This window comes from Penicillium macrosclerotiorum (genome assembly GCF_028827735.1).
Source record: "Penicillium macrosclerotiorum strain IBT 26536 chromosome Unknown utg000010l_segment0_segment0, whole genome shotgun sequence".
Classification (NCBI taxonomy): Eukaryota; Fungi; Ascomycota; class Eurotiomycetes; order Eurotiales; family Aspergillaceae; genus Penicillium; species Penicillium macrosclerotiorum.
In genome coordinates, this window is record NW_026643089.1 from 3087995 (window position 1) to 3111776 (window position 23782).

Consider the following 23782-nt stretch of genomic DNA (forward strand, 5'->3'; position numbering starts at 1 on the left):
AAGGCAGCGAGGGGGAGTGAGAAGCATGGATATGAAGTAGCGGAGAAAGAGAATGATGGAGAAACAAGGAAGAAGGGAAGGATGAAGAAGGGAGGTCAATAAATGGAAGGCCACCAGCTCGGTCGGAATTGAATTCAGAGATTGCGTTTGATAGCAATTCACTTCACCCCTGAATCTCGCCTGACACTGACTCGGTCCCAGAGTCTTCGATGTACATACGTTACATAAGTATACACAACAATCGCCGACAGCTCAACTTTCCAAGCGACGTCCATTTGCTAGCATAGAGTGTACCACAAGCTTCGAAACCAATGCTAAGCTCGGCAGAAATCCCAGATGAACCTTGAAACCTGTCATTCCAGTGACATTTTACATGGATCTATTCCCACAACTGTGGTAGCTGGATCCCTTGACAAGCTTGGTGATCTAGTGTTGCAGCTCCAACCGCAAGCCGAGCACCATTCCCATTTCCTTTGCTGGCCATTTGAAATGCTCTTGTGCTCCCAGATGAAAACCGTGAGGTGCGAAATAAGGTGGATGAGTTCTTGAAAGATGCCGCAGAAGATCTATTCGAAATCGCGATTGATAAGAATAAGATCATCTGCTCCGCATGTTAGGTAATCCAGTACGGATCAAGGTTAACCAGGCTATACTTCATTCTTGTGTTCACTTCGCCAGCATACTAAATAATTTTCATAGACACTAGATCTTCGGTCAAGCAAAACACACAGTCTCTTTTGCATCGGTTGCTATCCGCTTGCGCCTATTTAGAGTGGTTGTACTATATTCTTTGTCCTGAGAGCGCGGATAAGCTTTGAACCATGTCACTTAGTGAGACCGTTTTGATACCTGTAATAACCCAGTGATATTTTCTATGCGTGCATGGCAACATGGCCAATACGATGTCTGCATCGACGATCCGAACGACATAAGGACCTGCGCGGCCTGTATACTTCTTTGGTGGCACCCGCGATTACCCAAAACGGCAAAGAGGGGAAGCCCCACACGCATGCCCTAGGCCCTAAGACCCCAATACAGCAATAACCTCGTTCTGACCCTTATTGACTGGGGTAGAGGGAACGGCCATATGGCGACGTTAAACAACTTCCGTAGTGGTAGGCGACATTCATCTCAGCAAATAAATCCAGCAAAGGGTCCGTTTCCAGATCATCAGTGAGTCATCGCAGGAGTGTTGCGGATGTCTTGTAGTTGAGCTGGGCCCAATCAAACCCCGCCGCGGTGACTCCCGCCCGAAATTTCGTGTGCCCCTCCAACTTCATCCCACCATCGACTCTCCGATCCCAACTTTGACTACCCACACATCATGGCGGATCCCAATGCTGTCCAAGAGGCTGAGGCCTCCATGGCCAACCTTCAACTCGACACTGTCACCGGCGAGATGGTGTCCAAGAGTGAATTGAAGAAGCGTCTGAAGATGCGCGAGAGAGATGCCAAGAAGAAGGAGAAGGCGGCGGCGGCTCCTCCCAAGGCTGAGAAGAAGACCTCCGAGGAGGATGAGGAGGCTAACCTGACTCCCAACGTATGAGCAAGATCCACTGCTGCTGGGTGATGCCCTAGCTAACCATTGTCTTCTTTGTCGTACAGCAATACTTCGAGATCCGCAGCAAGAAGATCCAGAAGCTGAACGAGACCCAGCAGCCGAATCCTTATCCCCACAAGTTCCAGGTGACAAACGATCTGCGTGTTTTCCTCAAGGACTATGAGAGCCTCCAGAAGGGCGAGCAGAAGCCCGAGACGATCGTTCGCATCGCTGGTCGTATCTACACCAAGCGTAGCTCCGGCAACAAGCTGATCTTCTACGATATCCGCGCCGAGGGCGTCAAAGTCCAGGTCATGTGCCAGGCCCAGAATGCTACCGGCAGCGTTCCGTTTGACCAACAGCATGAGCACCTGCGCAGAGGTGATGTCATTGGTATTGTGGGATTCCCCGGTCGTACTGCGCCCAAGAACCGCCCCGACGGTGAATTGTCCATCTTCGCAACTGAGGTCGTTTTGTTGGCCCCCTGCCTGCACGCCATTCCCTCCGAGCACTACGGTTTCCAAGACAAGGAACAACGTTTCAGACAGCGCTACCTGGACTTGATTGTCAATGATCGAAGCCGCGAAATCTTCCGCACTCGATCTAAGATCGTTACATACATCCGCAACTTCTTTGATGCGCGTGATTTCACTGAGGTGGAAACGCCAATGATGAACGCGATCGCTGGCGGAGCCACCGCGAAGCCTTTCATCACTCACCACAATGATTTGAATCAGGATATGTTCATGAGAATCGCACCGGAACTGTACCTGAAGATGCTGATTGTCGGTGGTCTAGAGCGGTAAGTTGGAATTGGCCCTACCACCCTCAACCCCCCTCTACCTAATTTTTGATTTGAATTGTCATAACTAACCCCTAACAAGAGTTTTTGAATTGGGCCGCGTGATGCGCAATGAGTCGATCGATCTGACCCACAATCCGGAGTTCACGACATGCGAGTTCTATTGGGCCTATGCAGACTACCATGATCTTATCGTTCTGACTGAGGAGCTTATCTCCGGTCTTGTGAAGCACCTGACTGGTGGTTATGAGACTACCTACCACACTCAGTCCGGTGAGGAGTACACCATCAACTGGAAGGCTCCTTGGCGTCGGGTGAATATGATTCCGGCGTTGGAAGAAGCCTGCGGTGAGAAGTTCCCTCCGGGAGACCAGCTTCACACTCAGGAGAGCAATGAATTCCTCAAGAGAGTTCTTAAGAAGATGAATGTGGAATGTTCCGCGCCTCAAACGAACGCGCGTATGCTGGACAAGCTGGTCGGCGAGTTCATCGAGAGCACCTGTATCAACCCCACCTTCATTTGCGAGCATCCTCAGCTCATGTCGCCTCTTGCGAAGCATCATCGCGAGAAGCCCGGCTTGTGTGAGCGTTTCGAGGCCTTTGTCGCCACTAAGGAGATTTGCAACGCCTATACCGAGTTGAACGACCCCGTCCAGCAGCGTCTGCGCTTTGAAGAGCAGGCCAACCAGAAGGACCAGGGTGATGATGAGGCCCAGCTCATTGATGAGAACTTCTGTACTTCGCTTGAGTACGGTCTGCCTCCGACCGGTGGTTGGGGCTTGGGCATTGACCGCCTGGTGATGTTCTTGACCGATAACTACAGCATCAAGGAGGTTCTGACCTTCCCCATGATGAAGGAGGATAAGACCGCTGCTGAGGGCAAGTCTGCTGCCGAGATTGTTGGCGCTAAGCCCATCCCCGATTCTGTTGAAGGAATTCGTATGTTACTAATATCCTGTAATTTCCATGAACCGGTGTCACTAACTATGAATCTACAGCCCACAAATAATTGAAATAAAGGTCTTTGAATCGGTGGAGTTAAGTGATGTGGTATTGAGTCCTTTGTTTTCAATGTAAGCCGTTGAAAATGGAACATTTAGAGAACTGCACAAAACGATTTCCAAACAACAGAATAGTCATGAGTCTCCCAGTAGTTTCCTATAGATGTTGAAGCAGGACGTGAAAGAGTGGCTGAGGGGTTGTGTGATATTGCGGTCCAACTAGTTTTGCTGTAATCTCAATTAAGGTACATGTCCATAATTCTGGCATTCAAGTTCAGCATATTGATCAAAAGTCGGCTAGTCGCCTTCAACATTACAGGGGTCTTGAAAAACAGCAAGACCATGATTTGCTGATGCATTACTATGTACGGATATTAAACCGATGATAAACGGAATCAGAAGGTCTAAGCTGTCTATAAAGGACTACTCATTAGAATAATTGACAAAGGAACTACTATATATGAAGGAACTACTATTCATGAATAGGGGCGAAAGCTGCCGAATACCGTATAGAGACATGTTTAGAAATAGGTACGACGATTGCGTTTATAGAAACGTCGGGTCTATATTCTCGCTGAGATACAAGATTATACCAGCAATCTATTCTTCAAGGTATTATTGACCCTTTCGCTTTCTCTCAAAATGAATCTATCTATCATTATGCAAACTAGATTCAATAGAACTCGAGACCCAGTCTAACTGGAGGCACGGGCACAAGGTAGTGCCTTCCCTCGCATCTGTGATCAAACCCGAGGGTAGGAAAGATATAGAAAGGATACCATGCATCATGCAAGCCAGCATCAGGCTCCTCGCGAAAATGGGTTTGTCGGCTCAGGGCAATATATGGGATTCTCTGTTTGTCTTCTCTGAACCATCCCATCATCGTCCTTTAAAAAGAGCTCACTTGTGTTGTCAACTCTTCTTTCTCAACACCACGCCCTTTACCATCTTTCCCCTTCAGCCACAAAATCCAGGTCTCGATTAATATTTCCTATTTTCATCCATCAGGTCAGCGGATGGACAGGAGCAAGTCCATGCTAGGGGAGCCCCGGCCCCAAACTGGGTCACTCCCCATTAAATCCCCTTTACACGACGTGAGCGGACAGCCAATGAGTCAAGATGCCTCTCGCCCCGGTAGCGTGCAAGATATTGTGTTTTTACCTCCCGTTGACCCTTTTTTCCAGCCTGAGGGCCCTGCTCAAAATGTGAGTTGGATCCAGTTCCAGGCATGAAGGCATCCCCGAATCTACATGTTCCTGATGCTCAGATATCGAGTAGGCACATCAACTTCTGGGGAATCCTTTCGCGAAGGTAAACATCCTTCCAAGACCTAATGTTTTTATCTTTACTGAACTGTGCAGTCTTCCTATGAATTGCGCCTCGAGTTGCAAAGATCACTGCCTGTGTTGACATCACGAACGCGAATACCATCACTGCGAGATCTGCCCGCTGTCCCAGCAGCCAACAGAGCTCCTTCTCCTGAGCCTCCAGAGCGGCTTCCAGGTAAATATTTGAGAATCGACAGTCAGGTATTAACAAAAAGAAATGTTCTGATAACGCTCTCTACCGATCAGAAAGTGTCGCTCAGTCACCCGAAGCACATCTGGAGGCTCGCTGTTTACAAGCGCCTCCCAAAGGCCCCTCTCCATTCATTTCGTCTACTTCCAGAGATACAAGGAAACCTCTCAAGGTCCAGACAACTCATCGGCCTATGGAAATAGTATTTGTCAAATTCATGGAAGTGGCCGCCCACACGGCGAAATGCGACTTATGCGACGAACGAAACAGAGACGGCATGTCTCGCTGCCAAACATGCGGCTGGCAGTGCTGTCGCCGGTGCTACGGCGACAGGGGCGGAAATTGCTCTCACCAGTCCTTCAAGAGCATCCATGCTTCCGAAGAATCGTATCGCACTTCCAGCTTGGGCGCGAACCCCGGCACCCCGACCAGCAACGCGACCCCGAGAGAACAGTCCTCGTCGTTTCTCAGCAGCCCGCCGCCAAGCGAAGAACAGCAAGCTGCGGAGGCTCTGATGAACATGAGCTCTAGTCCGCCTGGAGCTAAGTGCGAGACCTCCCCTAGAGGTGGACAGCGCACTGAGCGGTCGGAGAGTATGATTGCGCAGCGGGGAGATTTTAGCGACAGCGAGAACGAGACAATTTCCATGCCAGATAGCGATATCACAGGGGGAGATCTTGATCTGCCGGAATCGATGGTCAACGTTCGACGGAACCCATCACGCAAGGCCCGGCCTGCAGACTTATCCGAGAATCAGGAGTAAAGGGAGCAAGAGACTGGAGGCACGAGATTGAACCAGGTACAAACATCATCACAACATTCCAAGGAGTCTAGATTGAGGATTGCTCAGATAATACATTGTTTTTTTTGAATTCGAACTGTTGTTTACAAACGAGTATATGAAACGATAATACTTATACACTGAGGGCCCCTGGCGAAGTGCCAGGTGTAGCAGAGGAATGGAGATGGTATCAGAACAGCAAGACTGTAGATCATAGAAATCTACCTTGATCAACATATTCATACATCAGCTGTGGTTCTCTAACTCACAGTCTTTTCACGGCAGAGGCAGTCGAGCTAGAGAGTTGCTGGCTGCGAGCCTTGGCGGCTATCTGCAGAAGCCTCGCAGTTCGCGATGGGTTCCACACCCGGCTGCCCAGGACTAGAACCCAAGTCAAGAGAAGCAAACTTCCGGCCTGATGGGCAGATGCAAGCGGAGTGGGGACAAGGTAGAGCAAGGTGGAGATACCAAGACCAACTTGCATGAAGGCAAATCCAACGACGCCGTGGACACCCTTGCGAGCAGCAGGGGGGAGGATGCGCTTGAGAGTGGGCGAGCGACGGCTGTAGGCCCAAAGAGCCATGATGGAGGTGAAAGTAGTCATGGCGAGAATGCGGTGGTCAAGCTGGACAAGAGAGGGGTTCTCCAGCATGTTGCGCCACCAAAGATCAGAGCGGTCCTCGTGCCGGGAATAGTGAGCATCCCAGAGCTCAGAGCTGGGAGGAGCGAGACCTTTGCCCATGTACGGGAACTCATTGTAGATAAGACCAGCATCCAAACCGGCCACCAGACCACCAGACATAGCGGTGGTGAAGACCAACAAAGCAAGACCAGCAACCGAGCGGCGGAAGATAGCAAGGCGAGGATCCCGAAGGGCCTCAAGCTGCTTCAAGCCCGATGCGGCGTCCTTCATCAGCTTGTGGGATCGGAGGATCGCCAGACCGTTCCACAGCATGGCGACATAACAAGTAAATGCAGCACCCAAGTGGGCAGTAAGACGGTACTGGCTCACGCGGGGGTGGCTGCCCGGGGCGAACAGATCATCCTTCAGGCCAGACTTGACCATCCACCAACCCAGGAAACCTTGGAATCCAATCAAACCAGCAATTCCCGCCAGACGCCATGCCATGGGAGTAGAGACCTTCTTCCGGGCAACGAAGTAAACGGCAGGCAGGACAAAGGAGAGGCCCACGAATCGGCCCCAAAGACGGTGGATCCATTCCATGTAGTAAATCGACTTGAAGTCGTCCAGATTCATATGTGAGTTGAGTTGTTTGAACTCCGGGGATGCGCGGTACTTTGCAAACTCGGACTCCCAGTCGTCTGCATTCATCGGTGGGAGGGAGCCGGTGACGGGGCGCCATTCAGTGATACTCAATCTGTTTCCCGCGGATGTTCCATTAGCTTTCAATGTTCTACTCTCCGTTTCTCTCTCAACAGGACAGTGCTAGAACGAACCCAGATTCCGTGAGACGGGTTAATCCGCCAAAAACCACAATACCGAAAACACTAGCAGCACTGCCCAGCAGCCAGTATGCCACAGACTTGTGGCTGATCTTGGGCATGCTGGACTTTGCCTTGGTAGCCCCTTCTTCGACCACACTTTCAACAGCGGGAGCAGCCACAGACTGTCTCAGGCTAGAGGTGAAGAATTGGCGGTTCTTGTCCGTGAAGAGGGAGGACCGAATCTTGCTGGTCTGAGGAGACGGCATCGCGGCGAAACGACGGACAGATTTGGCAGCGTAGCCCTTATTGCGAAGGCATTGACGACATGTGAAGAGCTCCTTGGACATACGGGGCCCGAGGCCCCGCCATAATGGCAGATATGTACCCAGAGAAGCCATAACAACTGGGTGGTGGGAGCAGCTGCTCTTGACGGAGGAAAAAGAAGAACTGGCGATTTCGCGGATCGTAAGATGTCGCGCGGGATGCCGAGCACCAATCAACGGCCGGGGATTTGAGCGGGTTCAACAATGGCAGCGCACATGGCTTTTGGCATAATTTGGTTTGTATCGACTCTTCCTCTTTGCCTTCTTTCAAAGGTTAATAAGTCACATGAATTGATTCGCTCTCTCTAATCAAAGCTCCATTCACAGGACATTTTCCAGTCCTTTCAAGTGGGACAGCTTAGAGATTAGTGCCTGAGGCAGAAACGCGCCCTCAACCTGCGGCCGCGGCTCGTCGCTGTATCTGCTTACCGCGCAACTGCGTCAACAACTCATACGCATACGCCTCGCACTGCGGTATCGACATGTCGTACGCTGTTGAGTCCAAGAAACGCAAATTTCACCGGGTTTTGGAGTCTATCTCCAAGCCTCTGGCGACCGACGGGGCATCAAAGCTCGCCGCCGCAACGAGCGCGACGGCTACCCAAGACCGAGCCCCCGCGAACCCTTCGATCAAGAAAGTCCGCTTAAGCACCAACGACACATCTGAATTCACAAGCGTACGGAACTCGATCCTTAAGCCCTCCCGAACGAAAACCAGGACAACATCTGGGGCCTCAGCTGAGCGACCGACTTTCGTTCCTTGGGACCGGGAACGCTTCCTTGAGCGGCTGGAGACCTTTCGTCGCGTCGATCGATGGACATCAAAACCTTCCCCTATCAATGAAGTTCAATGGGCAAAGCGTGGCTGGATCTGTACAGATGTAATGCGCGTGAGCTGTGTTAGTGGTTGTGGCGGCTCGGTGGTCGTCAAGCTTCCTGAGGAGATTGACGAGCTCGATGGATACGACGCAGAGAAGGTCCAAGAGCGAAAGGAAGTCCGTAAGTATTCATATTCCCACTTAATATTGCGGCTCTGGGTTTGATCTCAAGGTGCTGATCGGGCTGGGTGACAGGTGCAAAGTTAGTAGATGAATACGAGAAGCGATTAAGCGAAGGGCACGGCGAGAGTTGTCCATGGCGCAACAAGGCCTGTGATGGTGTGTTTTCAAACCTTCTGCTTTAGATATGCTCTTCTGACGCTCTTACAGCTACCATTCAACATCTAGCGTTGACAAACACCGACGCTGCTATCTCTGGTCTCCAAAGTCGCTATTCCAATCTCACTAATATGGGTGACAAATTACCTGCTGCTCACAGTATACAAACACCGGAAGACTTTGAATTGGGCGAACTCATTCAAAATCTCCCTGAAAGCTGGCCTTCAGACTCGCATGTGGGTCGAGAGGCAGAGGGTCCGGTGGACGGCGACAACCAAGAATTAAATGCCCAACCCGGAGCGGGGTCTTCGCCGACAATCAACCATGCGGCACTCACAATGGCATTCTTTGGTTGGGATTCAGAAGCCGATGGTGCTGCTGGTCTAGTTGGATGCAAAGCTTGTTTTCGCCGCCTAGGTCTTTGGATGTACAAACCTCGAGAAAATGGCGATGTTACCGTGTACAGTTCTCTCGATGTGGCCACCGAGCATATGGATTACTGCCCTTGGATCGATCGATTGGCTCAGAGTGGATCCGGCAAACCGAACGAAAAGCTCGACAGCCTACGCAGTGGATGGGAAGTTGTTGCTGAAGCCATCCGGGTGAAGCACCGTCGGCAGAAACGATCTACAAAAACTGTGGACACCGTCCGTGCCGAGTCGAACACACCCCCAGCTCAGGCCCACCGCGATGCGATCGAAGAGAATGATGAAACTAAAAAGAAAGCTGACCGAGAGTGGTGGGCTAAGATCAGGCGTATGAGACAGGTTTTGACTACCAAGTCCCCACGGCAGAAATCAACCAACCCGAAATGATCAATCTCGTTTCTTCTTTCACGAACTACTTGACTCCAATTTTTTATGTTTCATAATATATCATTGTCATATGCCCGGCGTTTCGGGGAGGTGAAGCATACATTCTCAGTCTATATAGCTTTTATTTATCCTTTACACCGCATCAATTCAAACATTCTCCATTCTTGGCCTCGCGCCTAGTTGAGACCAATATAATCATCTTCCAGTCATAAATTGCCCATATTTTCTTTATATTTTGACTCCATCCATTGCTTCTGCTCCTCTCGGCACTCCTACTATCCTTCCCACTATCGCTCCCACCACGAGGTACTACTCCTACTATCGCCCCTTCACTTGTTCTCTCACACCTTTGAGACCCTAGTCTCTAGCCAAACTCACTAGATTCAAAGGCCATTCTCAAATTTCAGAGCTATCTGCATTTAACGAAAACCAACGATCAGAACTGCTTCACTTCCTTTTCAGCATGTCGACTCCAGAACATACCCAAACTGCCATGATTTCGGATACCACCGAACAGGCTACCGTGAAGCTACCCAAGGGCCGGGAGCCTGTGGAGGGACAGTTCTTACCCAAGGAAAAGGTTATCGACCATGAAATCTCCGTTTCTAAAGCAATCTTACCGAATTCCCCCCTTTCCCCTTTTTCTGACATCGAAACCGTGGATCTCAGCTGTTTTGAACCTCCACACTCTACTCCTGTGACATACAAAGAGACTGCTCACAAGACGGTCACGTCTGATACTGATGCCATTATGAGCTTGGATTCAGAAAAGAAAACGAGCACTCCGACAGCCACCTCGCCCACAAATACATTGAGGGATACCATTGGTGATATCACAGTGCAAGAAGCTCCAACTGCTACAACACCACAAGCTCATGCCACCTCCGAAAGTCCAATTGCAGAGAGTGTGAGCCGCATTGATAACGCCGTCAGCGGTGACCCATTCGTGGGGAGATCGCAGGCTACCAAATCAACCAAAGTCAAGGCCTCTCCTTTCAAAGGAGATCCAACTATCAACATCGATAGCCTGCCGAAGCCTGAGGAGGAACTGAATGATGCTCAGATTTCCATTCTGTGCACTCAATCAAAAGAGATTCGCAAGAAGTATGGCAAGTATTTCTGCAGCACTGGCATCATACGCTCTGCCTACTATGGAATCATCTTTGCGAGAAAAGAAGATGGCACTCTACAGCACTCAGAAGATGTCCTTAATTCCAACGTACCAAGGTGGGAATCGCGTCTTCTTTACCACGAAGATCCCCGCACGTGGACTAGCAAAGGAGAACCGCGCCAAAGGTCCCATGGCTCCCCAGCAAAACGGAAAGTCATGGTGGAAACCTTGGATCAGGGGGAAAGCAAAAAGGTCCGTTTTACACAGAATCTTGCGGATAACCCGGAACCCTCGGCGGCAGCGGCAACAGGAAGCCGACCCTGTCCAGTGCATCTGGCAGAATCTCCAGCTGGCCAACAGAGCAACAACAGGATTGCCCCAGGAGATCCAAATTATCTCCTTAGGTTTGTCTCATGGCTAGGCTATGAGATTTTCAAACTGAATCACTATATTATGGACACCGCAACCATGACAAAAGATATAGATTACCAAAATGGCCTCATTGAGGTGTTGATCAGGTCACAAAAGTTGCGGTCAGCTTGCATCAGCCTCCAGGGCCATTTGAGGAAAAATCAACAGGTGGAAGAATGAGCAAGACTTCGTTTCGTTAACTTTTACTCGCCAATACATGGTTATATGGTCAAGTGGGGAATCTTTTTGCGATATGCTATTCTATCATGACAGCATCTTCTTATTTCTTGATTTGCCTTGCTGCACAGAATGAGATTCTACATTATCAAGTTAGTCTGCTGCTTGAAGAAATATATATTTTATGTTTGCGATGGAAGTGAGAACAAAGCACTGCAAAGAGCGCGCAAAGTTAGACATACAGAAACACCGAGCATCGGATAAATCAAGCTCCTAGATGGCCATAAATAGGCTCTGGTTGTCGAGCTATCGAGTTCAGAGGTGGCAGTCTTGAAGCAGTTGTGATTACGGCAGGGTTGGCCGAGTGCAAGACCCACTTTGACCGAAGCTCCCTTCTTCCGCGAGTCACTTTTGCCCGGCTCTTTGACCTCACAAGTTCGGTCTCAGGCCACGAACTCACGACAACCCCCCGGAGTTCTTTGTTTTTGCCTGAGTCGAAAATATTTAATCTACTACCTCTTTCCATCGAATCGCTAGAGCCTCCAGTCCCAATATATCTCACAGGCATATCTGAAGAACACCTCACAACCACTCGCCTTTAACAGAAACACATAACTCCGAGCAAAATGGCATCCACACCAGACTTGGGTGCTCCCAGATTCCCGAATACCGCGCCAGCTACCGCAGACAAGGATGGTGGACGATCACCATCCGGGCCTAGAGCAGAGCACAATGGATCCCGCGATGACAATTCAGCAGACCGGCAACCTTTCCAACCCGCACCAGCATCCAAGCGCCGCCGAGTGCAAGAACGACACCAAGCCCGCAAGCGCGGCCGCACACCACCCTCAGTATTCTCCCGACGCAACCGCTCTCGCAGTCCCGCCAACGCCGCATCCAGGGATGACCACTCACGACGTTCTCGCTCCCCCCTGCAGCCGCGCTCTCCGGAGCCGGAAGAACAGCCGCGGCAGCGCAAGCGGCCTGGTGGTGGTGCACGCATGGGTCTGATGAATAGTGAGACGATGCGGCGGCGCCAGGAAGAGCGCGAGCGCGCGCTGGAGGCGGACGCGATGCAGGCATCCCGGGACCGGGGCGTGTCGGACGTCGTGCGGCAGCACTACAACGCGGTTCCGGAGCGCGGGCGTGAGTGGCGCAAGACCGAGAGCAAAATCAAGGGCCTGCGCAGCTTCAACAATTGGGTCAAGAGCACGCTGATCCAGAAGTTCTCGCCGGACGAAGAGTTCACCGCGCGCTTCGAAGATACGAAGGACTGGGCGGATGACGGAGCAGGCCCGCCTCCAGTGGATGACAAACGGCTGTTGGTGCTGGATCTCGGGTGCGGTAAGGGCGGTGATCTAGGGAAGTGGCAGCTTGCGCCGCAGAAGGTCGATCTCTATGTTGGACTGGACCCAGCCAATATTTCCATTGAACAGGCGCGGGATCGATATGTTCAGATGAAGTCGCGGGGAGGCCAGCGGGGACGTCGACCACCGCCGCCGCTATTCCATGCTGAGTTCCGCCCGAAGGACTGCTTTGGTGAGTGGCTTGGCGATGTGGATATTGTGCAGCAGGTCGGCATTGATGCGAATGCCGGACCCGGTGGATCTCTGATGGCTGCGCGATGGGGTGGCGGTGGCTTTGATGTTGTTACTTCTATGTTTGCAATTCACTACGCTTTCGAGAGTGAGGAGAAGGCACGCCAAATGCTCACCAATGTAGCTGGATGCTTGAAGAAGGGCGGCCGTTTTATTGGCGTGTGCCCCAACTCGGATGTGATCACTAGCAAAGTTTCCGCATTCCACAAGCAGCGCAAAGAGCGCGAGGCAGCCAAGGATGCCAATGCCGAGCCGGAGAGTCGCGAAGATGGCGAAGTCGAAGAGGAGGAGCGCTGCGAATGGGGCAACGACATCTATCGTGTCCGCTTCCCCGGTGATACTCCCGAGGATGGTATATTCCGCCCGCCATTCGGGTGGAGGTATACATACTTCATGCGCGAGGCCGTGGAGGAAGTGCCCGAGTACGTTGTTCCTTGGGAGGCATTCCGAGCGTAAGGATTTCACTTTAAAGCACTCTGGTTTACTTGTTATTTACTGATGATGGATTCTAGCCTGACGGAGGACTACAACCTCGAATTAAGCTATCGAAGACCATTCTTGGAGATCTGGGAAGACGAGAAGAATCATCGCGAACTGGGTCCCCTTAGCGAGCGCATGGGCGTTCGAGATCGGGCCACTGGCGCCTTGACAATGACGGAGGAGGAGAAGGACGCCGTCAGTAAGTGTTTTCAGAGACAGCACGCCTTAAGCATTCTTCCGCTAACCATCTTTCCAGGCTTCTACCATGCATTTTGTTTCTACAAAGTCTAAACCTGGACTTAAATCTGTGTTATACTTATTTCGTTTATGCATAGCTGCCGCAGTTGCAAACATTGGATAGCAAAACGTAGACAAAGACAAAGAAATCAATCAAATAGCGTTTGGAATATACTCAAACGAAATGCACTACAAGTGATTTGCGGACCTCCTGTACTATGAATATCTTTGAACAGTGAATTGACATGCCTGGTATCTGTCGCGGATGAACTATAAGCTTATCGCTGCACTGTAACCCAAACGGGACTAGCGCCGTCGCGACGCGTTTGGATTCGGGCGATTTGATGCCATTTGAACGCATCGATATCCCCAATCCTACTGCTAGAACACCATCGATGAAGTAGATGCGCTCTCATCCTTCTTTCTGATAACAATTTTGGTATTGTGATCATTCAATAATGCTCTCCACAACGCCAGCGCGGCAGCGCTCGCGACTCTCCCAGTCTCGCCCACCGGCCAGCGCCCGCTCACGAACAGCACCACGTACCGAAGCTCCCGAGCTGCCGCCCTATGAAACCCCTCACGCACCTCTCTCGGCCGATGCGCAGCGCCAACTCGCGACACTCCTGCAATCGTCACAACTGCGCAACGTCAAAGTCCACTTGCAACATGCGACAGAAAAGCTCACCGACTCCGCGGGCGAAATCAACGAGCGGCTCAGCGATGCGCGGGTGCGGTATGAGAAAATGAAAGAGCGGCGGCGACAGGCGCAGGTGGATGGTGAGGAGGAACAGGACGCGGATAATGAGGAGTACCAGCGGCTTGCGGAGACGGAGACGCTGGTGGATTCAGTGACGGGCCGGATGGAGGAGAAGATGCGGCGAATGATCGATGCTGAGCAGAAATTGCGCACGTTGACGGATTCTTTGACGAATATTGAGAAAGAGGAAGCTCCCGCTGAATCGACAACGCGAGCTTCGCGAGTCAGTGGGCGGCTGAGGCCACGGCGGGGAGCGGATGACGACGATGAAGAGGAAAGTGATGACGATGAGCAAGATGCGGACTACGAGGACGCCGAGGAGCGCGAGGCTCGGGAGCGCAATGCGCTGAATCCGCCGAGCGGGAAGTTAGATGGCTCGCTGGTCGAGGGGACTGATAAATGGAACCAGTTGACGTTGACTGAGCGGTATGGCATCTATTGTTTTTGTTTTCAGTTCCTCTCTTTTGCTCTTCTCTCTACTACTGGTTCCTCAAGCTCTAACCATGCCAATATAGCTACGCCGGGCACAATTCCTACGTCGGGTTCTACCGTATCGTGCACGATTCCAAATTTCCTGGCGATGAGGTGCCGCCGCTCCCCCACTCCTCAACCTGGTTCTCGCATCTGGAAGACCCCAATGCGCGCACCAGCGACTCTACCACAGATAATCTCCGCCGCACCCGCAACCAACGCGAACCATCGCCCGCTGAATCCGATGACATCGCCATTGAGCGCGAGCGCATCTCTATACGATGCCCACTTACCCTGCGGCCCTTCCAGGACCCGGTCACTAGCATCTCATGCCGACACAGCTTTGAGCGGGAGGCTATCCTGAACATGCTATCGCAAGCGCCCGCGACTGGGCGCGGCGCGGCGCGTCGCAAGACCATCAAGTGTCCCGTTTGCAAGGCCCCGCTGACGGCGGAAGATCTACCCCGCGACCCGGTCCTATTGCGGCGGGTGCGGCGCATAGAGGCACGGGAGGCGGAGGAGGATCATGACGAAGAGGGCGCGCGTCTGCGCGATCAGCGCGACCGGGTGACGCTGGCGAGCGACGCGGTCGAGGACGACGACGCGATGGATGTGGATATGTCTGACTCAGCCCACACGCAAATCAAGTCAGAACCTGTGCGAATCAAGGCAGAGCGACAGACGACAGCGCTGGAAACTAGCAGTGAAGACGACTCCAACTCCGTCGAGACATCTGACGACGACGACGACGACGAGGAGGAGGATGAGGATTGAGTTCTGAGTAAACGCGATGATCGTCATGATGGGCCTGAAATGCGATATGAATAGAACCGGATATGCATGCGGACGATGATAAGACGATCAGGCGATCCCACGCAGATTGGCGATAAACCGATTGGCATTTGGCCCGCTGAGTGGTGGAGATAACGGGCGCCTGTGAGACCTTGCTGATAGCCTCGCCAATGCGACTGGTTGTGTCTGGGATCATGATACGGTGTCCTGCCTCGGGCCTTGAGGTGGCTCGCCACCCTCGTAAATCGAGCGCAGTCCATATACTAATGAAGCTATTCCACTGTCCTTGGGCCTCATGAGACATGTATACTGTTGTAGTCCATGCTTTGCCGAGACTGTAAGGGAGTCATGTGCATGCGAGCTGTGAGTTCGGCTGGTTCACCTCCCCCCCCCCCGGCGATAGCACTAGCCCGGATGGGGTTAAAGGCGGCCCCTGTTCTGGTTAAAGCGACCAGCAGCCCAACCAGCCCCCGGCGCCCCCCCCAAATTCCCCACACGCTCTAAACCTGAAACGGCACTAGACTCGGTGCCCGTCGCTCTGCTTATCCTCTTGTTCCTTCCGTTAAGGGGCCGCTAAGGGCTCGTTCTTTGCGCTGCACGCAGTAGCCACACGCTCCTCCCTCCAATCTCTTCCGAAGGTTCGGGGTTCAGAAGAAGAAACGCCAAAAGTACAAGCCACCAACCGCCCCATGCAACGGCAGTCCGGCAGGGTCACAGATCCTATCGATCCCACGCCGATAGTGCAGATACCACATCGTTTAGCGGGCTGTCACGCGAGTACGGACCCGCGGGTCTGAGATTTAGGGTATTGGGTGTTCTTGTTGGGGGGCATTGGGCGGGGTGAATTATGGATCATGAAGACTTGGTGGTTGTTGACCGAAGAATCGGGAGTATAGCGAGTGACGGAATCGGCCAGGAGATGTCTGAGAAGGGTCTACGATCCCGGCTCTTCCCCGTCACTCCCTGATCATGCACCAGGAGTCATCGTCCAGAAGCGTCAAATGTCCGAATTCATAGCTCGAGACGGTTACTCATCAATGTCTTGGGTCACGGGAGCCAGACTTATCCGGGTGTATACCTCCCGGGGGAAAGAGGAAATTATGATGTAGCAGCGATTTGTCTTGGAGTCGCAGTCATAGTTGTGGTATCCATCGTAGCGATTGTCGTAACAACTCATCGATCCAGCGATGCATCACGATCGAAACAGCCGACGGGAAGAACGAGCCATGTCCAACCCTCGAACGATGCAAGCCGAGCACGACAGGGCGCTTCCATGTCTGATCGGAGGATCAGAGTAACGTGCGCCATGATCCAGGATCCAACCCGGGGATGGACCGCTTGAAACGAGGATCCGAGAAACGGGGATGCTCGCGTTTCTCCCCAGATTCTGAGATTCTGGGGGCGAGATTGGGGGGGAGGAATGGTTGCCATGCTTTCGCTGGTCTCTGGCTCATGTTCCACGTTCCATGCTCCATCCTCCATGTTCCATCCAGGTGTAACTCTGCTATCAAAGCGGCCCTCTCCGCCCACTTCCCCCCCCCCAATCATGGGGCCGCACCCCGCAACTCCACGGTTCCATACTTCCAGACTGACCGGCCACAGAATGGGAGGCATTGGAGGTATTCGAGGCATTGGGGCCCATCATGAGGAGCCATGCAGGCAACTTGAGCGGTCTGGAGCTCTATACCAAGGCGAGTGCCGGGTCCCACCGATCGCATAGGGTTTCGGGGTTTCTGATGGAGTCGTCAGGGTCCACGGCCATCGACTGAATTGGCGGCGTTTTAGGGGGAAACTGGTGAAGAGGAGCTGAGGGGGGCCTGATGTTACCTTGCCTCGTGGTCGTATTTTAGTTGAGTCGTTTGGCAGTTTAGGATTTGGCGATTTTGATCTTGGGCGGGTTTAGTGCTGGTCCGTTTAGTCTTTTTAGTCTTAAATCTTTTTTTCTTTATCGGGTTGGCTTCCAGACAGCTCGTCTGGATTTTTCTCGCGAGACAAGCTGCCCATAAATTATCAACCGCTGGCTTCCTCTTTCTCTCTTCCCTTTTCCCCTTTTCCGTGTCTCTCTCTCCACGAGCCGTTCACCTCCTCCTTCCTCTATCTCCGTCTGAGCTGTTGACCTGTTCGCCTGTTCCCCTTCCCCTTTTCGTCTCCCCACTCCTGAACCCCGGCTTTCCCCCCAAGGACAGCGCACTCCCCCAGATCGGCATCAATCGTCCTTGTTGATCGCCAGACAGCTGCAAAGAACCGCTCCGGGCGTGCTCACTCGGCCTGCGCATTGCCCGTCATGGCAGAGATCGAATCCAAATCCGCCACGCACGTCGGGACCGAGTCCAGATCGGTCCCCGAATACTCGCTCCCCGACTATGCCACAACTGGCGAGGTCCCGCGCCCCGCCGGTTGGATGTACAAGACCATCGGCTTCGGCAAGTTGAATCTGGGCTGGTACGCCTCGCCCAAGTTCCAGCTGGGCATGGTCGCCTTTGTCTGTTTCCTGTGTCCTGGCATGTTCAATGCCCTCAGCGGTCTTGGTGGAGGTGGTAAGTCGGACGCCACATTGGCCGATGATATGGTACGTGATGCTTTCTGGGTTATCTGCTAAACTCTCTCTCCCCTGGTCGCGCCAGCGTCTCCACTCATTCCCTGCCTCGCTGTCTCTTGCTCTTGCTCTCACTCTCCTCCTTTGCGTCTGTCTCTTCTATTTTGATTGGTGATTTTTTGAATTGTTTTTGCTATTTTTGAATTTGTTTGTTGCATGTCATAACCAAATTCCCCACACAATGTCACAGCTGCATCGCAGCCTTAGCGCGCCAGATTCCTCGACTAATGCATCGCTTGGGCATGACAGAACACTGCGCTCTACAGTACTTTCGCCGTGATCGGTTTCTTCGCGGGTACCTTCGTCAACCGGGTCGGTGTGCGTGCCGCCCTGGCCTTTGGTGGCACCGGTTACTGCCTGTACTCGATTAGTCTACTCGTCTCCGTCCACAAATATGTCCCTGGCTTCAACATCTTCGCCGGTGCCTACCTCGGTGTCTGCGCTGGTCTATTGTGGGCCGCGCAGGGTACCATCATGATGTCCTACCCGCCTGAGCAGTCCAAGGGTCGCTACTTTGCCTGGTTCTGGGGTATCTTCAACGTCGGCGCCTGTATTGGCAGTCTGGTAAGCTGCCCATGCCCTACATCTTCTGTCCTGGAGCCAGAAGTGGTCAAATGACTATGCTATTGTCATTGCAAATATTCTTTTTGCCTCTCTCTCTCTCTCTTGATGTCTATACTAATCTGAAGTGTGCTTTCGCCGAATATAGATTCCCCTTGGTCAGAATATCAACGTGAAGACCAACACCACTGTCACCGATGGCACCTACATCGCCTTCATTGTCCTCATGTTCTTCGGCGCCTGTCTGGCCCTTTTCATCTGCGATGCCGACAAGATTGTTCGCAGGGACGGCTCCCGTGTCATTCTCATGAAGAGCCCCAGCTGGAAGACCGAGATTGTGGGTCTCTGGGAAACCATTCAGGCCGAGCCCTATATTATTCTGCTGTTCCCCATGTTCTGGTCCTCCAACTGGTTCTACACCTATCAGCAGAACGGTATCAACGGCGCTTACTTTAACACCCGCACCAAGTCCCTGAACGGATTCCTCTATTGGTTCGCCCAGATCGTTGCTGCCGTGATCATTGGCCCTCTTCTGGATGTCGACGGTGTGCGTCGCAGCCTACGCGCCAAGATTGCTTTTGTTGTTCTGTTCACCTTGACTATGGTCATTTGGGGCGGTGGTTATGCCTGGCAGAAACACTATACCCGCGAATCTGTTGGTACAGATGCCATCAAGGCGGGCACCTTCACTCCGTGGGATTGGACCACCTCTGGCTACCTGGGCCCGATGTTTTTGTACTTCTTCTACGGCCTGTACGATGCTGTCTGGCAAGGCACTGTTTACTGGTATGTCTTACTCCTGTAGCCCGGCAAATTCCCGCCTCACCCGCTCTCTTCACATGTTTTTTTTCTTTCTCTTTTTGCCTTCATATCTGGCTAACAATACCCCCTTTACACACAGGTTCATGGGCGCGCTTGGTAACTCCGGTCGCCGTCTGGCTAACTTGGCCGGTTTCTACAAGGGTCTGCAGTCCGCTGGCTCCGCCGTCATGTGGTCTCTGGATTCTAAGAAGACTCCTTTCATGAACGAGCTCGCCTCCAACTGGGGCATCCTGGCCGGCTCCCTCATCTTCGCCCTTCCCGTCGTCTTCATGCGTATCAAGGACACCGTTCCCGTCGAGGAAGACCTCAAGGGCACCGGCGAGACCATCGAGGACATCCTGCCCCCTGGCACCATCGAGACCAAGCGTCAGGGCGCCGAGAACATCTAAGCGCCTCCCTTTTGGGCCCCCGCGGCGCAAATTTCTGTCCATATTCTCCGTTTCTCAGTTTTTGCCCTGGGCCGATTAGATCCACGCGCGTGCGGGGGAGGGAACATGTCCCTGGATATGATCCTCTGGATTTATTACCAGCTTGGATGCATGTTTGCGCCCGGCGCGCTGGGACCGAGCATTGTCCGCGATGGAAGGGTATGAGGTTGTGAACTCCCAAATTTCTTTTTTTAATCCCTTTTTCTAATCCTGTGTGCATTGCGCTTTCTCCTGTTCTTTAATCTTACATACCCGATACGAATGAATGGAAAAGCGCCCATGAGACCCATGCATTGGTTCCTTTTAAGCCTTCTTCTGTCTCTGCCTACTCCCCTCCTGGCTTGTGTTTCTTCTTTCGGTTTTATTTTTCTCTCCTCGTAGAATATCCCCGTTCCACTATCTCTATCGTCCATTAATGCTCAGCTGTCCAGGTCATAGAGTACGTTGCCTCGTGGGCTTGGCTTGGGGCTTGGGGTTATAGGAACCAACCGTAGCGAAAAAGGACCATCGCTACCTCGAGGAGTGGGATGTCAAGATGGACAATTGAAAGAGGAGATGGTGGATTATGTAAAGACCTCTTCAAAGTTGCAGATCTGCTACGCTGTCGATGGAAGAAGTACGTGCTTTGGACTACAGGATTTGGCGATACATAACAGGACGGTCCCACGCGTGCCATGTTCAAACCACGAACCGAACCGAGAGAGGTGGACACGGAATAGCAGGCAAGGAGAAGAAGGATAGTATAGTTGCGATGAAAACGCGAAAATGGGGGGTCAGACAAGTGGATTTCGGAACTGGGGGTATTCGCTTGTCAAGAAATGAGGAAACTTTGTGAGAGGACGGGGCAAAGGCAAAGATGGAGAGAAGAGAAAAGAGCTGAGACTACCGCACTGTCTACCAGGATCATGAAACCGAAGAAGCCCTCGAAAACAAGACAAATGAGAAAATGCATCGAATGATCATCTCGCAAAACTAAGCTAGAGTAGACGATGCAGAAACACCGTGTGTATCTGGATGCTACCCGGGGCCCCAATCCCTTCCCGCGGGGAATGCCGAGGAGGGCGATGCCCGTGTCCGACGCAAACCGCGCCGTGGTTTAGCCGTGTGGACATTTGCCAGAAGGGTGTGCAGCAGCATCGGAAAGGAGGGACATGGGAATAAAAATATGCCGATTTTGTGTCTCCAAACATTGCATCCTCGGAGCACAGCGAGCAGACCGGTCAAAAAGAATACTCGAGGGCAGGGTTTCTGGTGGAACCCCTTTGGCTGTGAGACGCTCGGGGCGTTATGCAAGATGGCAAATAACTGAGCAACGGAAAACCTCTGCCATGGCGTCATTCTTCTTTATGCTTTTCTCTCCTTGACAAATTGCTTGGAGCTCAGATCGTGTGTCATTAGGATGCAGTAGGTTCAATAGTGATGGTAGAGGTGTTCGGAAGGGAAGTAGACTCGAGGGAGGCGGGTCGTGGGGAGTTTTACATTCGGCAGGGCGTGCGTGGAGAATGAATCAAATATTCAGATGTGGCACCGACTTGCGGGCACCGCCACATCGTGGACAAGGGCAAAGGAAAAGAGGCATGGATACAGAGGACTCGGCACGTTTGGCACGGCGGAACATGGACTCAGTTCAGGGAGGCTGCGGGCCTCCTACACATTCACAAACGGGTCACGTCGAAACATTACTTGGTAATGAGGTTGAGATAGTCGGCCACAATCAGCGTGACCATGCTGTCGATCAGTCAGTATATTTTTCGTTCAGAATGATTCCCGGAGTGGGTCGCTGCCAAAAGCAAAGAGGCGGGGGGAAGAGGGGGCAAAAAGTGGGGGCAACTAACGCATGAGGTGCGATCCGCACATAGTATGTTCCAAAGCCCCGGTAGAAGCGCAACCAACCCTCCTCAGCAACCACCTTGCGCGCGCAGTCCAGCACACCCCGATACGGCAACTTGCCCGTCGCGGGATCCTTCTGCTGCTTTTGAAGACGGGTCTTGATGAAATCGAAGGGGAGAGAAAGGAAAGAGGCGAAGAAACCCGCGATCGCCGACGCCGCAAAGGTCTGGTTCTGTGTGCTCAGGGTGGTGTGCTGCTTCAGCTGAGCTTTACTTTCCGCGAAGAATGTCAACTGGCCCATGTTGAGGGCCATTGCACGGATGACGGTGGGTAGGGCGCCGGCCCAAAGTGCCGCTAAGCCTTCCTGGCGGGGAATGCGGACGAGAGCATCGAAGACGGAACGGTAGTTGGCACGGTGCTCAGGGGCTTTTAAACCATCGGATTGCATGCGCACGAGAGCAAGGTCAGCTGGGTTACCGATCATAGCAGCGATACCGCCAGCCGAGAGACCAGCAGCGGCCCGTTCACCGAAGGTGACCTTGCGCTCGGCGGCCTCGGCGCGCGCATTCAGCTTTTTGATGAACGTGTCAAAGAAGCCGAGACGGGCGGTGGTGTAGACGGCCTGGCGCAGAATACCGGCAGACAGGCCCGTGTAGAGGTCGAGCACTTTCCCGGAGGCGATGATGTCTTTTGTGATACCGAGCGCAGATGGCTTGGGACCGGTGCGGGCACCCTCACCGGCGAGCTGCAGACGCACCTTGACCATGTCGACGGGCTGGATGACGACCGTCGCTGTCATACCGGCGAGGCCACCGTTGATGAAGGGTAGAGCGGCGCGCATATACGGGTGGTGTAGAATCTCAGAGGTGGTTTGCTTGGGGTTCTCAATGGCGGCCTGGGTCGCCTGCTGAGCGGAGGCCGCCGCGCTACTGGCGGACTCCTTGACCGAATTGGATGCCATAGTTGCAAGAGAACGGGATACGCAAACCAGATCTAGCGATGGAGAAAATCCAGGGCAAGTTAGCGAGGGTTGGGAGGTTTTCAGATCATCAAGGATTTGCGAAAAGGGCTCAGAAAAGACAGAATCACGGTCGAGTTGGGTTGGTGTTGGCGTAGGAATCAGGAAGCGCGTGGGATGACAACTCACCGGGGTCAACGTTCAGGATGTTTCAGCTTAACGCAACAACGCCAACAGGAAAACGCGACGGCGAAGGTCAAAGTTTCTTCTTTTAAGGCTTTAGCCGCTGAGCACGTTTTCTTTGGCGGATTTAGAAGCCACGGCGAGGCAGTGCGAGGGACCATGGAAACTCACCGATGACGTATCCAGCGGGACAATGGAACGCGTTGGTTGGAGATTCACGGTGGGAGGCGCTTGTATGATCGCGATCAATTTCCAGTAGATGAGGAGGAAGAGGAGAAGAAGAAAAAGAAGAAGGAAGATGAGGCGGAGAGAATGAGGGGAGTCAGGGTCGAGGATGAGCCTGTGCGGGGGGACGGTCCAGTGACGAGGACAGCAAAGTATAGAAGGGTCGGGGTTTCACGGGAGGCCTGTGCTGGTTTAAGAGACGAGAAAGGCACCAATCCTGTATACCCCGGTACCTAGTCGGATGGACGAGTCTGAGAGATGGCTGGGTCGTCCGTGTATGTTGCGAAGAAAGGGTCAAGGCCAACTATGATACTAAAGATAGCGTGGAGGATTTACAGGACAACTCGTGCGACCCGGCGTTACTTGTATCTATAGAAGGCCTCGCTCTGCTACAGCCTTGACCGCGAACAACCGAAGGCCAGTTCCGAGCGTCCAGCTATCAGCCCGGATGAGACGGCTGCTGTCCCTTTGACCGAATCGTTAGCCGCGGGGGATCGTGGACAAGGTGGTGGGACCGGTGGAGTGTGTCTCGAGGCCCCCAGCGCAGCCCTGGGCCCATACGGAGGAGTGTTGACCATACTTTTGACGACTTCGCTTCTTACGAGCCAGACTGGCGAAAATCGCAGTTGTAGCAACACGTCTCCACCCCCTGCAAGCCAATGATGGGGCAGACAAGGATATTAGCAAGCTGCGAACGTCCCGCTGGCGAAATGCGGGGGTCTGGGAAGCTTGATGTCACGGGAGATCGGACCGGTACTT

At 52.8% G+C, this 23782-nt stretch overlaps 9 protein-coding genes across 9 annotated transcripts; 7 read left to right on the forward strand and 2 right to left on the reverse strand.

Annotated features, from left to right (window-relative positions):
• Positions 1–1324: 1324 nt before the first annotated feature.
• N7462_010709 (lysine--tRNA ligase KRS1) lies at positions 1325–3351 on the forward strand (the record flags this gene model as incomplete). The annotated part of the gene is made up of 4 exons (XM_057082423.1): positions 1325–1540; positions 1606–2342; positions 2425–3281; positions 3341–3351. The coding sequence occupies 4 exons, from the start codon at positions 1325–1327 to the stop codon at positions 3349–3351; spliced, it is 1821 nt and encodes a 606-aa protein (XP_056929463.1).
• A 1101-nt stretch (positions 3352–4452) lies between these two features.
• Positions 4453–5624, forward strand: N7462_010710 (uncharacterized protein; the record flags this gene model as incomplete). Its single annotated transcript, XM_057082424.1, has 3 exons — positions 4453–4548; positions 4705–4846; positions 4918–5624. The coding sequence occupies 3 exons, from the start codon at positions 4453–4455 to the stop codon at positions 5622–5624; spliced, it is 945 nt and encodes a 314-aa protein (XP_056929464.1).
• Positions 5625–5907: 283 nt separating this feature from the next.
• cox15 (cytochrome c oxidase assembly protein cox15) lies at positions 5908–7486 on the reverse strand (the record flags this gene model as incomplete). Its single annotated transcript, XM_057082425.1, has 2 exons — positions 5908–7021; positions 7101–7486. The coding sequence occupies 2 exons, from the start codon at positions 7484–7486 to the stop codon at positions 5908–5910; spliced, it is 1500 nt and encodes a 499-aa protein (XP_056929465.1).
• Positions 7487–7893: 407 nt separating this feature from the next.
• Positions 7894–9383, forward strand: N7462_010712 (uncharacterized protein; the record flags this gene model as incomplete). The annotated part of the gene is made up of 3 exons (XM_057082426.1): positions 7894–8410; positions 8485–8568; positions 8620–9383. 3 exons carry the CDS (start codon positions 7894–7896, stop codon positions 9381–9383), a joined length of 1365 nt encoding a protein of 454 aa, XP_056929466.1.
• Positions 9384–9846: 463 nt separating this feature from the next.
• On the forward strand, positions 9847–11085 carry N7462_010713 (uncharacterized protein; the record flags this gene model as incomplete). Its single annotated transcript, XM_057082427.1, has 1 exon — positions 9847–11085. One exon carries the CDS (start codon positions 9847–9849, stop codon positions 11083–11085), a length of 1239 nt encoding a protein of 412 aa, XP_056929467.1.
• Positions 11086–11708: 623 nt separating this feature from the next.
• abd1 (mRNA (guanine-N7)-methyltransferase) lies at positions 11709–13451 on the forward strand (the record flags this gene model as incomplete). The annotated part of the gene is made up of 3 exons (XM_057082428.1): positions 11709–13132; positions 13193–13359; positions 13417–13451. 3 exons carry the CDS (start codon positions 11709–11711, stop codon positions 13449–13451), a joined length of 1626 nt encoding a protein of 541 aa, XP_056929468.1.
• A 404-nt stretch (positions 13452–13855) lies between these two features.
• Positions 13856–15402, forward strand: N7462_010715 (SUMO ligase MMS21; the record flags this gene model as incomplete). The annotated part of the gene is made up of 2 exons (XM_057082429.1): positions 13856–14583; positions 14673–15402. The coding sequence occupies 2 exons, from the start codon at positions 13856–13858 to the stop codon at positions 15400–15402; spliced, it is 1458 nt and encodes a 485-aa protein (XP_056929469.1).
• Positions 15403–17704: 2302 nt separating this feature from the next.
• N7462_010716 (DUF895 domain membrane protein) lies at positions 17705–19788 on the forward strand (the record flags this gene model as incomplete). Its single annotated transcript, XM_057082430.1, has 4 exons — positions 17705–17989; positions 18266–18580; positions 18726–19363; positions 19479–19788. The coding sequence occupies 4 exons, from the start codon at positions 17705–17707 to the stop codon at positions 19786–19788; spliced, it is 1548 nt and encodes a 515-aa protein (XP_056929470.1).
• Positions 19789–21506: 1718 nt separating this feature from the next.
• Positions 21507–22618, reverse strand: N7462_010717 (putative mitochondrial dicarboxylate carrier protein; the record flags this gene model as incomplete). The annotated part of the gene is made up of 2 exons (XM_057082431.1): positions 21507–21555; positions 21663–22618. 2 exons carry the CDS (start codon positions 22616–22618, stop codon positions 21507–21509), a joined length of 1005 nt encoding a protein of 334 aa, XP_056929471.1.
• Between the last annotated feature and the right edge of the window lie 1164 nt (positions 22619–23782).